The sequence below is a fragment of the Magnolia sinica genome, chromosome 4 (assembly GCF_029962835.1).
Source record: "Magnolia sinica isolate HGM2019 chromosome 4, MsV1, whole genome shotgun sequence".
NCBI lineage: Eukaryota > Viridiplantae > Streptophyta > Magnoliopsida > Magnoliales > Magnoliaceae > Magnolia > Magnolia sinica.
The window spans coordinates 3,269,876-3,284,321 of record NC_080576.1 but is presented as its reverse complement, the minus strand read 5'-3'; the positions used below and the strand labels follow the sequence as shown (position 1 = coordinate 3,284,321).

At 38.6% G+C, this 14,446-nt stretch overlaps 1 protein-coding gene across 1 annotated transcript; it reads right to left on the bottom strand.

Annotated features, from left to right (window-relative positions):
- Window positions 1–2,335: 2,335 nt before the first annotated feature.
- Window positions 2,336–10,872, bottom strand: LOC131242167 (uncharacterized oxidoreductase At4g09670-like). The gene is made up of 2 exons (XM_058240633.1): window positions 10,357–10,872; window positions 2,336–3,134 (listed from the first exon to the last, which is right to left on the bottom strand). Exons 1-2 carry the CDS (start codon window positions 10,816–10,818, stop codon window positions 2,514–2,516), a joined length of 1,083 nt encoding a protein of 360 aa, XP_058096616.1. The 5' UTR covers window positions 10,819–10,872; the 3' UTR covers window positions 2,336–2,513.
- Window positions 10,873–14,446: the final 3,574 nt, after the last annotated feature.

The following is a 14,446-nucleotide window of genomic DNA, read 5'->3' as shown; positions in this document are numbered from 1 at the left end:
AGAAAATTGAGATATAATGTTTCATATCTGAGATGCCGTATAGTTGATGGAGAGAGGCTGCAATTCTGGCAAGTGAATCTAGACTTTGAGTGGTGATTTCAACTCATGAATACCCACTGCACCCAACTCGACTCGTTGCCGACTCGACCTGACTTTATACTAGTGATTGGATCAAACTTGACCCGAATTATCCAGGTCAAACCCTTAATCGGATTGGGTCAGGCATGCTGGACTCGATACTAAGTCGGTTTGAGTTCGGGTTAGGCCTATTTCAAAATCGGATCAAGTCAGGTCAGCTGTAACTCAGTTTGACTTGACTCGATGCCCAGCTCTACCCAATAGGCCTTATTGGTTATTTGGGTGTAAGCAAAGTTCAAAGTTGCACCCACTCTATAAGTCAACATTACCTGGAAGGAGCCAAGGCACAATGTTGTAAAGTAGTTATTATATACTTTATTGTCAAACACTCAAAACAAAGAGTAAATATGAAATATAGCACATATGGAAAACTTATGATAGTTAATGGCACATGCAAAAAAATTTATGCTCCACATGTAAGTTTCTTGGAGATTGATGGTGACAAATGCAGTGCATATGGAGTGTATGAATATGGACAGCCCCCTCCTATTAGGACCAAAGAATTGTACTGATTCATATTATTAATAACATAAATAGTTGTTGGGTTTATTGAGCCTATATGACCCATGTTTCACTTTAATTGGATGGACAATTTTAATATTTTCCTTAAGAAATGGTAGCATTTATAGTTAATTATATTGGGTTAAGAGTAAGCTACAATTTTTGTATTTTTATATTTTTAAGGGGGGGTCAGGGTTTTAATTGTAAGTTTTTTCCATTCCTATAATTTTTTTTTGAATAGTGGATTGATCGTTACTTTGTACCGTAGTTTTTTCCGCATGAGTTTTTCATGTAAAAATTATATGTTCTTTGTGTATTTGTTTAGATTTTCATTTTTAATTGTTCATTTCAATTCAAATTAAAGTGTTTTTGCATGGACTGATTTCCAAAAATCTAAACATTTTAGGGCCAATTTTGTGCATCTAGAGGCACGCCGTTTCCCATGCTTCTATGCCATTCTAAACACATGGCACAAGTGGATGAGATGGAAATCATCAATTTAACGTTTCCAGTGATGAACGAGCCTTGGTTCAAAAATCACAATGTTTAGTCGTGGCATAGAAATGAACATTAAAAGACAGAAATTGACGGTGGATCTAATTAAGAGGACAGCCCCTTTAACTGAAAGATAGCCAATGAGAGAAAAACCTAGAACATGCATGATACATGATTCTAATAACCATACACATGTACCATGCGTAGGACACAAAATATGTAGGCTTGAAAATGCTGTGCCTCCTGAGGCATCTACATTTACTAATGGTTAGGATCACCCATATATTTTAAGAGATATATTTAGAAATGGAGTTTAGCTATGGGTAGAACTCTTATCTCTCATCCTTTATAAAATCAGATCTCGGTTCTTAATCTCCCACATATTTTACACGTTTTGACCCTAAGAAACTACTCCACAGTCATGCATGCAGGCGTGGGCAAACAGGAAGATCCAGGATTCGCTCAAATTTTGGACTCACATCATATGATGAGTTCTCAAAAATTCCACAAGCAGTGCATTAATCAGGACAATTAACAACTTGCTCTAAAAGTTTGAACTATTAAATCATGACGAATCAATTCATTTATCTCGTAACTCAGACCCCACATCGCATGAGTTAAGACTTGAACCGAACCCTCCTCATGGGCCCTACATCACATGGGTACCGCCTCACACAAGCCACTCATTTCACATGGGCTGCCTATCCTAAGTGTGTCCCTGCATCCCACGGACTACCTCACTCGAATCCAGTATGAAAATGCCACTGCATTAGCATGTTTATGACCCACCAAACTACTGGCCTAGATCCCAAGCATGTCCACCACACAGGCGAGTGTGCTATGATTCACCGCTTCATTCTCTCATTGAGCAAATTGCCATAAGCTTTCAAAAGACTGACGGTTAGAATCTTTCAATCTGACAAACTGTTTACGAAAATCATGGGCCTACATCTACAGTATCCCATGCCCCAGAGGTTCACCATCAGCATTTCTCAACTTTCATTACCTAAGCTAGCCATAGCAACATTTTAAGGGCGCTGGGACTCACTCATCCAGTCCAAAGTCGAATCGTGGCTCATCCGAGTTAAGGGTGACTATCTAAGTTGGCCGGGTCACCCTCCATTGTCAGCTCTGACCTCTGGCGTCGAAGTGGATTAGGTCCAAAGGATTCCAAGCTGCGACTCACCTGAGCCTTGAAACCTTCAACACAAACACAAGGCCTGGTCCAATGTTTATTGAACAAGCTTAAAACAAGATACTGATTATTTAATGGTCCAACGTGCCAGTAAAAATGCACACACCTGACATAACAACAAGCAACACCAGCAGTAGCAGTAGCACTATTCACCATCAAGAGTAAGTAATTAGCTGGCCTTAGATTAATTCACAACATTGATCGGCTCGCAGCCCTTATCGATCGATTCCTTCACGGCATCTATTACCAGCTGAGTCTTTCTACTAATGGTGGGCCATTTGCTATCTGGCTTTGAGCCTGAGTCTTTGATGGATTTCACCAACCTGACGAATTCCTCAACCATAAGGACCTCTTGAGGTAAATTGGTGGTCACAACATGTTCTCTAGGGAATGGCTTCCATCCTAATTGTCTGTCCTTGAATTCGGTGTTCGTCACGAATGTGAACGGCGCCGATGTCTCCTCGAAAGGGATGACAAAATCATGAAGATGAAGGGTCCCGTTCGATCCATGGACAGTTACATCCATCACAATATTGATCCGAAAACCGCATTGGAATGAGGCTACCCTTCCATCTTCCCACACCATCGACGCGCCGCAAGATAGAATTACACCAGCTTTGTTGTAGTACGTACCTTGGAATGCAGTTACAGTCTTGGGCAGCTGGTAATCGTTGGCCCACAAGATTGAACGGACACAATACCATCCTGTGTCACCAAGCCCCCCAAGACCATCAAGATCAGGCTTCACACGAACATCGTTCTCGAGAAAATGTGCATCGCCGCAGGATGCGAAAATGCTGTGAACCTGCCAGTCCAGTAAGTAACGATTAGGTATGAAAATCATGATTATAGAAGATAACAATGTTGCTAGAATCAAGGTTTCAAGACTTGGTGACTTGGACCAACTGGTCCGGTACGTCTTGAGTTGAGTCATATCGGACGAGTCAGGGGCGACTCAGCCGGACGAGTCACCCCTATTTACAGTTCTAAGTTTAAAAAATGGGGACCATGGTTCAGTAATCTAGATGACACAGAGGGACGCGATGAGGTCGATCACCATGTTCCTAGGGAATAACTACTCCAATAATTTCACGGAACTATCTGAATTCCTCATAGAATTTTCTCGAATCCACGAATGATAAAATAGAAATAATTTTTAATAAATCCAAAATTAAGTTTGATTGATGATTAAAAATTTTAAAAAAAAAAAAAATTAAAAATAAAAAACTAAATTACAATCCTTTAAATAATGAGCCTAAACTCAAAAGGAAGTTTTAGACTCAAAAACCCTACAAACATTAATTACTATAACTAGTAAACTTAATATTTATAGACAGTCATCATTCCTACTAGATTTCATGGTTTCGGCCCAAAATGGTAAGTGTCTAATTTAGTATAACCGCATTGTTCTCCTTACTTTTCTAAGCCCTTTTCAAGACTCCCACAACTTAGTTATGCTCAATCTGGAATTTATTATTTATAATAAAAACAAAAATAAGAGGAATTAACTTAATTTTGACTGTTTATCTCTTGGAATATCGCAAATCCAGCATGGGCAACTGAGCTGTGTTGGTTGGCTAAAGTAACTTCTCCTACGCTAAAAGCATATATGATATGTCCAAAATTCATTCTAGTTTGTAAGATACTATTGTTTTAAGATTCTAACAGTTGTCTCCATGGAACCTTTTTTGGTACATCTTAGCCATGAAAGTGTCTGCGACCCACTCTACATCACAAGACCATTGGTCTATCATTCACATCTTCGACGGATCATGCTCCAAAAAAATCCAGCTTGGAACAATTTAGACCCAAATCAGTGTTGTTATTTCATTCTGCTTAACAGTCCACCTGAGTATCTATAGACCACCAATCCGGGAATTATTTGAAGTACTGTCCATCAATGCCAATCCAGAACATACCAACGGTCTTGATTGCCGAACCATGTGGCCTCACTTACCAGAATTAAAAAACGCAACTATATTGTACAATTTCTCAGCCAGACTATTCGCATCGTCTGACTCGGAAGAATCATCGAATTACGAGGCAACTCATCGGAGTATGTCCAAATCAGCACAACTCGTGTTGTCAGACCTGATGGGACTCGACTGAGTTGAATCAAACGAGTTTCATAGGAGGATGAGTCACCCAACCATGGTGAGAATCATCGCAGGGCATGGTTATAAATAGAGCTGTACATGAATCGAGTTAGCTCGGTTAACTCGCTCGACTCAACTCGAAAAAGCTCAATTCGACTAAGTTTAAAACTAAGTTAGAGCCGAGTCAAGCTGATTTTTTTAGCACAAAAAATTTTGAGCCGAGTTCGAGCTTGCTCGAGCTCGACTCGACTCAGATTGAACCTCAACTCAAATCGACTCGGATTGAATCGGCTTGGTGACTTGGTTATTTTGATATTGATACTGCTCACCAAGTGTTTGATGAAATGACTCGATAAAGTGTTGTTTTAGGTGCATACATTCTCTGCGGGATCGGTTAGTGGCGACGAAGGAATGGATACCAAACAAATTACTATAATAAATAAAATTTAAAAAAAAGAACTTCGCATTAGAAAACCACCCTCAAATCATGATTTTGATACTGCCCGCTGGGTGTTTGATGAAATACATATGTACTATTGTTACTGTTTTGTATTATGTGAAAAAACTTCACATTATAAAACTGTTTTCATTCAACTTATATGTGTAGTTTAACTACAGGCAATGTTTTAGTATTCCAAACAGTTCCAATGGTGGGGAATTAAGTGAAAGATGCCTTTGGAAAATTCTTAAATTGGACTATTTTAGACATTTTGATCCTTCTTATAGGTTCAGGGTTTTCAAGCCCGATTAGGGTTGGAGCAGGTCTGGGCTTGGGGGACTATGGCCAGGCTAGGGCCCATTGGCCTTCCTACTAACAGATAAATTCACTTGAAATGTCGAATAGATATTCTCGCAAAAATAGCAAAGAAAACTAGTACAGAAGACTCGCAAGAAGCTGTGTTGAGACTCAACTTGGATATTGTGTTGCAGAATCAAACCAGTAGATAATCTTAGTCAGCAATTTGGACGACTTTTGAGATTTTACAAACAGATGATGGAAAGATGCCTTTTAATAAGTTGCTTGTATCATTTCCTATGGAAATTTTAATGGAATGGCCCATCCATAGCACTACAGCGTTGCCACCAGTTGAAAAGTTCCGACTTGAAACTGGAACATGCGTGATGTGTGGAGATGGCATTTAATTGAGAGCCAATGCAACCAGGAGAAATATACAGTACGCTCTGTGAACAATGGAGCTTTTCCCGATAAAGAAAACCGCTAGAAGCGCATTTGTAAAAGCATCGGTGAGCTACGTATTTGGTTGACAGCAGCAAACGGTCAAAATCAGTAACTTATGCAACAAAAGTTAGTTTGATAAAATGCAATTTAAGGGCCCGTTTGGATACCGACAAATATGATTAGTTTGATAAAATGCAATTTAAGGCCCGTGTGGATACCACAAAATAAGTTATTTTTTCTACTTGCACCAGTAGATAAGTAAGTTTGGTTTATGATTAGTTATAAGTAATTTTTTTTACTTAAACGTACTAAATTACTTTAGTTAACCTTTGTACTTTTCATAAGTTGCTGAAGAGAGGCACCAGAGATACGTAAAAAGAGGAGAAGCTAGATAAGTAAGTTGTTTACCAAATATACTTATCTTCTAAATAAGTAGAAACTAAGATAAATTACTTATGCCAATAAGTAGAAACTAAGATAAATTACTTATGGCATAAGTAACTTATCTTAAGCAACTTAAGATCCACGCAGGCCCTAAAAATCTCTCTACTTCTTACTTTCATTGGAGAGAGAGAGAGAGAGAGAGAGAGAGAGAGAGAAGGTGGGCTCCAAGTGATGGGCAACCACCACCAAGGTAGACCCGACATGACAAACTATCCATATCAAAAGTGGCCCCGCAGGATGGAGAGCCTAAATCGAAGGTGGGGCACACGTGATGGAGGGTCCACATCAAGCTGAGCTCCACATGATGGACAATCGACATTAAAGGTGGGCCCTGCATGATGACCCACATCAAGGTGGGCCCAACATAATAAAAGTTGAACTCTCATGATGGACAGTAGATATTCAAGGTAGAGACCACATGATGTATGGCTCTACATCAAAGGTGGGTATTAATGATAGACTATCCACATCAAATTTGTAATTTATGAATTCTCTTCAAGATTAAGATTAAGTATATTGTTTATCAAACATACTTACATGTTAAATAAGTAAAAACCCAAATTAGCTACTTGAACCATAAGAAAGAAAAACAACTTACTATCTAAATGAACCCTAAAAACTACTAGTTTCTTGCTATAATGCCTAAAAATCATGTGGGCGTTAGATGCCCAGCCAATCTTATAAGAGAAATGTTAGTGCTCCTAGTTGCATTTAAGTGCATTGGGACACCTGGACTATCCAATCCATTGATCTAGCCTCTTCACTAGGTCCGAGGGACATTTCATGGACAATCATACAAGCATTCACTAATCTGATGGATATTAACAATTTAATCAATGGTTTTTTATATGGATGATGAATATCGTTTATAGATAAAAAGGTCCAATCAACAATTTGATCCATCTATTTGTTAGAGACGTTCATGGATTGCTTATGATTCTAAAGAATCACCTTTGTTAGGAAATCATAGCCATTTTGTCTATTGCATAAAAAAAGGATGGATACAGAAAATAAGGCCATATCAAGGATGGATTGGCCGTCCCATCAGGGCAGTTTTTGCATGGTCGCCTGAGAAATGTGTTCCGGACCTAATGGACAGTTCATATCAATTAATTGGGCAAGCTGTCCAACTGAATTGAGGCAACTTGGAGCATTATAACTTCACGTGCTCTTCTCAATTTATAAAATCCAAATTTTCTTGTAATCCTGACGTGCTTGTGGCCCACCACATCATTTCCGTCTTGTCCTTTCCCATAAGTTCAAGAAAAATGGCAATGAAAATCTGATCCTGTAAAAGGAGATTTTGTCACCGTTCTCGTTGTGGGCCACTACGTAAATTTGGCCTTGTCCTCTAGCAGCCTCACAAAGTGGCAGCCAAAGGACTCCGATTCGGTAGTGACCCCTCCAGTAATTCTTTATAAGGCCTACCATGATGTATGTGACACTATTCATCCACGTGGCAAGCTCATTTTAGGGTACCAGCCTAACAATGAGGTAGATCTAAATCTAAGATGAGTCACACCACAGGAAACATGGATGATTGACTGCCCACCGTTAAAAAAATTATTGGGCCTACAAAAGTTTTGGATTAAACTGATATTTTTGTTTTCCCTTCTACCAGATCACCTGTGTGACCTTATCAGTAGGTTGGATGGCAAATAAAAATTACAGTGGGCCCTAAGAAGTTTTTAATGGTGGGTGTTCAATCAACATTATTTCTTGTCCCGTGGTCCACCTAAATTTGGATCTGCTTCAATTATTTTTTTGCTCATGGCTTAAAGGGGTGTTTGGCAGCTTGGATTCCAGTGAATTGGAATATTCCTAATCATTAACATAAAATTTATATAAATTGAAATCGTTCACTTGTTTTGGGGGCTTGTGTTTAGGACTATATATGTGGATTCTATATGAATTCAAAATTTGTATTTGTCACTTTCATGTATGCACGATATGTATTTTAGCAATTCTCACACATAGAAGACTATGATGTTTATTTGAAATTCACCTTGATCATCGTGTCACTCCATTTTATTTTTAAGGCCCAAAACTCAGATCAATCAATGATTTAGGTGGACCATGCGACTGAAAATAGTAAACGGGGTGTTCATATTTGCATGATCTGCCTAAATTAGGGACTAGGCTGATTTTTTGTCCTATAACTAAAGTAGAGTGACACGGCTGATGATTGAGGTGGATTTCGTGTAAACATTACAATAAGATACACCATTCTTTAAAGTTAACTTCAATCGTTTTATGCTGAAGCCGTGAAATCAACTCATATAAGCCTTCCATGATATTCATGTAAAATCCACCTCAATCATCAACTGTATCATTTAATTTTAGTTATAGGGCCCCAATATCAACCAGTCCATGATTCAAGTGTACTATAAGATTGAAAATAATATAAGAGTGTCCTTCTTCCAACAATTTCCCCTCGTATGGTCCAGCTAAATCACAGACTGCACTGATTTTTAAGCCCTGCGGCTAAAATGAGATAACCCACATGGTGATTAGGGTGGATTTCACATAAACATTATAGTTGGGCACACCAATTCTTGAAGTGAACTAGTGACCATTTTTCATGCAGAAGTGGCCTAAAAAACATTGTCTAGATGGCCCACCATGATATTTATGCAAAATCAATCCCAATCATTAGGTGTGTTACTCGATATTAACCACAAGGTTCAAATATCAGCCTGTTCCATGATTCTTGTGAACCATGCGAACAATAACACTCACCCTCTAAGTTATTTCCTTTTGTGTGGCTCTTCCCACCCGAATAAATGATGGGCCTGATTTTTGGTCTCAAAGCCTACATTTTAGCTTTCTATCTAATGGTTAGAGTGGATTTCATAGAATTATCATAATGAGCCCTAAAAATATCAAGGGTGGGTGTCCCACTCCCAACTTTTATATCTAATGTATTTTATTTTTTTTTTGTAATAGGAAAAATATTTAATTAAAAATTTTTAAAAAAATCAACAATCGATCAAATCTATTAATTTATTTAATCTTATTTTATCCTAAAAGTAGCGCTAATTTTTAGTCGTAATCTTTAGTTGTAATCAAATTTTATGCTCAAATGCTAGATTTGTTCTTTATCCAATATTAAGTGGTTCTTTCAAAAGATACATTTTTACTGTTGTTCTTAGTAACTAATTATGAGTTTTTTTTTTTCGTTTAATTTACAATAGTATTCTAAATGTCTTTTTATGTAGAAGGCACAAAGTACTTAATCTTTAGAGTAAAAACCCCACTCTCTATCATCACCTAATCATTATCAAATTCTATAAGTAACAGATTAAGCAATGAATCATGAATCATCTCAATCTGGTTATATACGTTTATATTAGTTATTTTGATACTTGAGGTCAAAGTTAATCGAGTTGGATCAAGCCAATGCATTGATTCTAAGACGCTCTCGTCACACTACACATTACACGTGACAGGAAGCAAAGCGATGTGTCAAACAAGTGTTAAACAGGATGGACCTTCCTGAATTTTCCATCAGGTCATATTGACTTTGCAACCTCCGGCCCCTCGTCCTGCACGCTTGTAGACAGTAGCACGTGTGCCGCTCTTCAGCCTCCCATTTCCCACGGATGTGATATCTATTTAAAAGGTGGTCACTCATCCTCCTCACATGTGGAACTCTTGTACCACTGTGGATAGAATCTCGTCACTAAAAAGAAAATAAAAATGACAAAGATAAAAGAAAGAAAGAAAGAATAAAAATATTAATGACATCGAACACCGGGTAGAAACGGAATATCGTAATACCAGCACCAGATTATGCATAGCTCGGTCACACTCTGACCCGTCCATCAAGCTTTTCATGCTGTGATTTGAAAATGGTTCAGATAAATACTAGCCATCATATCAGTAGCCTTAGAAGCAACGGTGGAAAATAAAAAAAATTAACAGTGGAAAGTGAAAAAGAATTAGCAAATAAAATCGTCTGATAGGCCCATGTGTTTAAAATGGGCCATCCAAGAGACGGTCCACTAGTTAGAAGTACCAACTCATGTATCACTCAGACAAGCATACGGTGGAGATATAGCATGGTCTGCGGAATTTCAAATCAGTATACGTGTGCTTAGATATTATATTATATTTATTTGCTATTAAGTCTAATATAAATTGATTCTCCAAAGTATATTTATCTCCTTAATGCTGTTTCATATGGTAATTTAAGTTCAAGCTTAATATAGTAATATTCTCACACATGTATAATTTACCACACGTGTCACATTGTGACACATGCGCCCGCGTGTGAATATGCATGGGTAAAAAACATTTTATTTTACCGATCGAAGCTCCCCGAAGCGGTTGGGGTCAGACAGCAACTCCTTCATTTTGTGGGTCCTGGGATGGTGGACCCACATGGTGCAGTCCATGAACTGCACGCCGTTCGACTCGCACGCTTCCAATATACGGTCCAGATCGGCCACGTTCAGGGCCGTGGGCTTCTCTAGGAACACGTGTTTCTTCCTCTCTGCTACCGCCACGGCCCACTGCACGTGCATGCTGGTGGGGAGCGGCACGTAGACGGCCTCGACGGTGGGGTCATCGAGGACTCCCTGGTAGGTGCCGTACAGATTGACGGCCTCCGGCAGGCCGTTCTCGACCGCAAATCTCTTGGCCTTGTCGATCGAACGGCTCCCGATGGCGGAGAGGATGGCGTTGGGAGCGAGGGACATTGCCCTCGACAACTTCCTCGATACCTCGGCGCATCCTATTATTCCGAAGTGGATAGGGTTTCCCGCCATCCTTTCCCCACTTTGCTTTCTGAAAAAGGAGGTGGTGGAGCGATTGATAGAGATGAAGGAGAGTGGAAATTTATAAAGACGATATCAGACCAATAATTTCTGTCATGTCAGTGGGGCCCACTATTCACCCACCTACTTTTCCTTTTTTACTTTCTAATGTTGTCTGATCTACGGCTGGAAAAAGACGGACGCGAATTTCCGACGACTGTTGTGAGGAGAGTGGGAGATCGTCCAGCAAGAAGCTCTGTGGGACCCAACGTGATGTATGCGTGAAATCCAATCCGTCCATCATGAGTTCCAGATCATGCTAAGACATGAGGCCACGAATCAATCCGATCCAACGCTCAAGTGAAGCACACCAAAGGAAAATGTGCAGATGGAGATGGCCACCATTAAAAACTTCCTGGGGCCCGTCTTGATGTTCATATGCCATCCAACATGTTCAAAAGTCGAGTCTCACTAGGATTGAGGCAATACATAAATCTGAGCGTAAGCTTCGGTGTGCCGAAAGAAGGTTTTAACGGTATGCATCCCCTTCCCCACTTTTTCCTGGCCCATTTGATTTTTGGTTCGGTCTTATTTTTAGGCTTGCGTCCTAAGCATGCGACGGCGGGTGTGATGGATGGATTGGAAGTCACTCACAGGTCACGGTAGCCCCCACGTAGGCTTTTTTGTTGGACGCAGGTCAGGCGGGGTTGCTAACACAACCCCAACGATGGTGTGTTCATGTGTTGGGCGATGTGGGTCTAACGTAATGTGTGTATTCCGTCCATCTAATTTTCACCATAATTTTTGGGCATGAACTCAAAAATGAAGCAGTACCAAAGCTCAAGTGGACCACACTACAAGAAGCAGTAGGGATTGAATGCCCACCGTTAAAAACTTATTGGGGTCACGAAAGTTTTGGATCAAGCTAATATTTGTATGTTTCAAGTGGTTGATGACAAATAAATAATCTAAGTACCGGCTACATCCCTAAAATCACATCAACGAAATGATTCAAGCTGTCCAAACCTTAGCCACATAAGCGGTTAAAAAACGTTAGCAGCCAGTCACATGTTTGTGAAACCTATGCTTGTGGCCCATCCAATGCTGACAATTTCATCATTTTTTTTATCAAATTATATATTTTAATAAAATTTTTACAATCATTATATCAAATACCACATACATGTACATTATTTTGAGATATTAAAGTTAATTTAGTAATTAAATTCTAGTTTTTATAAAATTTTAATGTATTTTTATTTTTATATTACATTGCACTCAAATTACATGCCACAAAACATAATTGAGTACTTATTGTTGTGGGTAAAAGTGGTCGGACCATCCATAGAGTCAACTCGAACTCATGCGCACATACTTCTAAACCAAAGATCTACTGAAGAGCCATTGCAAATCATCTTGGAGAAAGGATAGACTTTACACTCCCAAGCCTAGTCACTGGTATAGTGTATTTCTGAGCTTGGAGTAAGCTTATTTGTCTGAGCTTCAACCTAGCTTATTTGTACATCTCCAAGAGCGGTTCGAATGTATACGATCAAAAGATGATCAGAAGATTGATCAGCTTGGCGAGATCAAAGGGACGGTCGATCAAGTCGAGGAAATGGATCCACCCTCTATGATCGGAACCTAGATCGAGGAACACGAATAGCCGACTAACGACAATCAATGAGGAAACTCGTTCTGAGCCGATCATGGAAATATGCTCGACCAATTGATGGCTTGGCTCAGCTCAACTTTAGCCTGAATGATGAGGGTTCAGCTCTGGTCGGTCTTGATCACCCATTGCATGATTCTAAGGTCAACTACGTCAACACTTATAACTTACGTGGATCTCATGTAACGGTTGAGAATCATGCGTCAAGATTATGCCTTAGATTGCAGACCGTATTCAACCCACCTACATTATAAATAAAGGGCTCATTTACATGAAAATGTATGCAAAATCTCTTACCCAAAATCCCTCGATATTATTAGACTTAGATTCCTATTTTGACTTTGGCATTAGACGTCCCTTACTTTAGTCGGGATCTCATTTGTCTTCTTCCTGTGCAGTTACTCGAAGGTCTAAAGAGGGTAAGCTATATTTTTGCATCTATACTCATTATCACTTTAATCTGTGATTTGGACTCCAATGCATTTTAAATATAAGTTCCCAAATGAACTGTTAATTAAGATAAGGCTTAATTGATAGTGTTATGTATATAATAAAATATCATGCATGTATATGTAAAGGTAGGATAGACTAAATAACTTAGGCCCAAGCTAACATAATGACTGTATAGCTAAAGAGAAGATATCATTATTTTTTGTTGAATAATAGCCATTAAATTCTCAAAGAGAAAATACCACTAAAAAAGATAAAGAAAATTATAGAAAGAAAAATCTCTGAAACTGACGGATATATTTGAATTCATAAGTATCTAATGTACCTTTAAAACAAAAGAAAAGAAAAGAAAAAATAATAATAATAACGATCTTAACTTGAATTGAAGTGCAAAACTTTAAAGGATAAAAATTATTAAAGATGGAAAAAAAGGTACTAAAATTACTAAAATGACAAAAACACGTCTAATCCCACTAAAGCTTGTAAATAATTCTTAATATACCAACTTAATGAATTTTTTTTATTTAACTTCTTTTATTTCTACACGGTTATACCCACTCACACACGCCATAATGGGTACCTGAACCCATGACCTTAGCATTGAAACTCGTGTGAGTATACCACTAAGAACTTAATATTCTTATTTAACTCTTAAAATGATTAAAATTTACAAAACCATTTGAGAGTGAATGAATTCCAGTTGATAGGCAGAGCATAAACCTCATTAATAGCTGTCCAATGCCATATTATTCACTTGAAACATAACCTATCATTATACCAAAAATGAAGCAGATACATGCTGTCCATCAGTTTTTCCTGATCTTTTCAGGGCATTATCCCAGAAATGAAGTAGATTCAATTATCAGTTGGACCATACATTAGCAAAGCGTGGTGATTGATCATTAATGAGTCACAAAAGTTGTGGATTAAGCTTATATTTATTTATTTTCATTCATCCATGCTTAAGTGGCCTACACTACAGTAACAATAGTTTTTAATAGTAGGTCACTCAATCACCACTATTTTTTAGAGTATGGTCCACATGAGATTTAGATTTTTATTTTTATTTTTAGAATAATATCATAAACTAATTTAGAAAACAGATGAATGACTTGATACACAATCCATACATCAAGGTGGGGGCCACATTTAAGGCAACGCTGTGTTGGGTTAGGTCGGGCTCTCACCTAATCCGCTCCCATTAATTGCAGCCCCAACAAATGACTGGGATTAAAATATATTACTGCTGCTTTTAGGGACGCGTTTGTAGATTTGATTGGGCCATGTCCTACTATCAGATATGGCCCACGCAAAGTTGGTACCATAGGCTGAGTGATCTTTGACGGTAAGTAGGACGGGCGGATTAGGTGCGGATCCGGCCTCATGAAAGACAGTGCAGCCCTTACTGTTGAGCCCATGTTGATGTACTAATTCTATACGCATGCGGTCCACTCATTTTCGCAGATCATCTTAAGGCATAGCACAAGATAAACCAGATTAAAATTTTAGATGGACCAT

Coding starts and splice junctions, on each gene's coding strand:
- LOC131242167 (XM_058240633.1), bottom strand. CDS start 10,818: ATGGCGGGAAACCCTATCCACTTCGGAATAATAGGATGCGCCGAGGTA. Junction 3,135..10,356: donor GCTTCGGGGAGCTTCGATCG/GTAAAATAAAAT, acceptor CTGGACTGGCAG/GTTCACAGCATTTTCGCATC.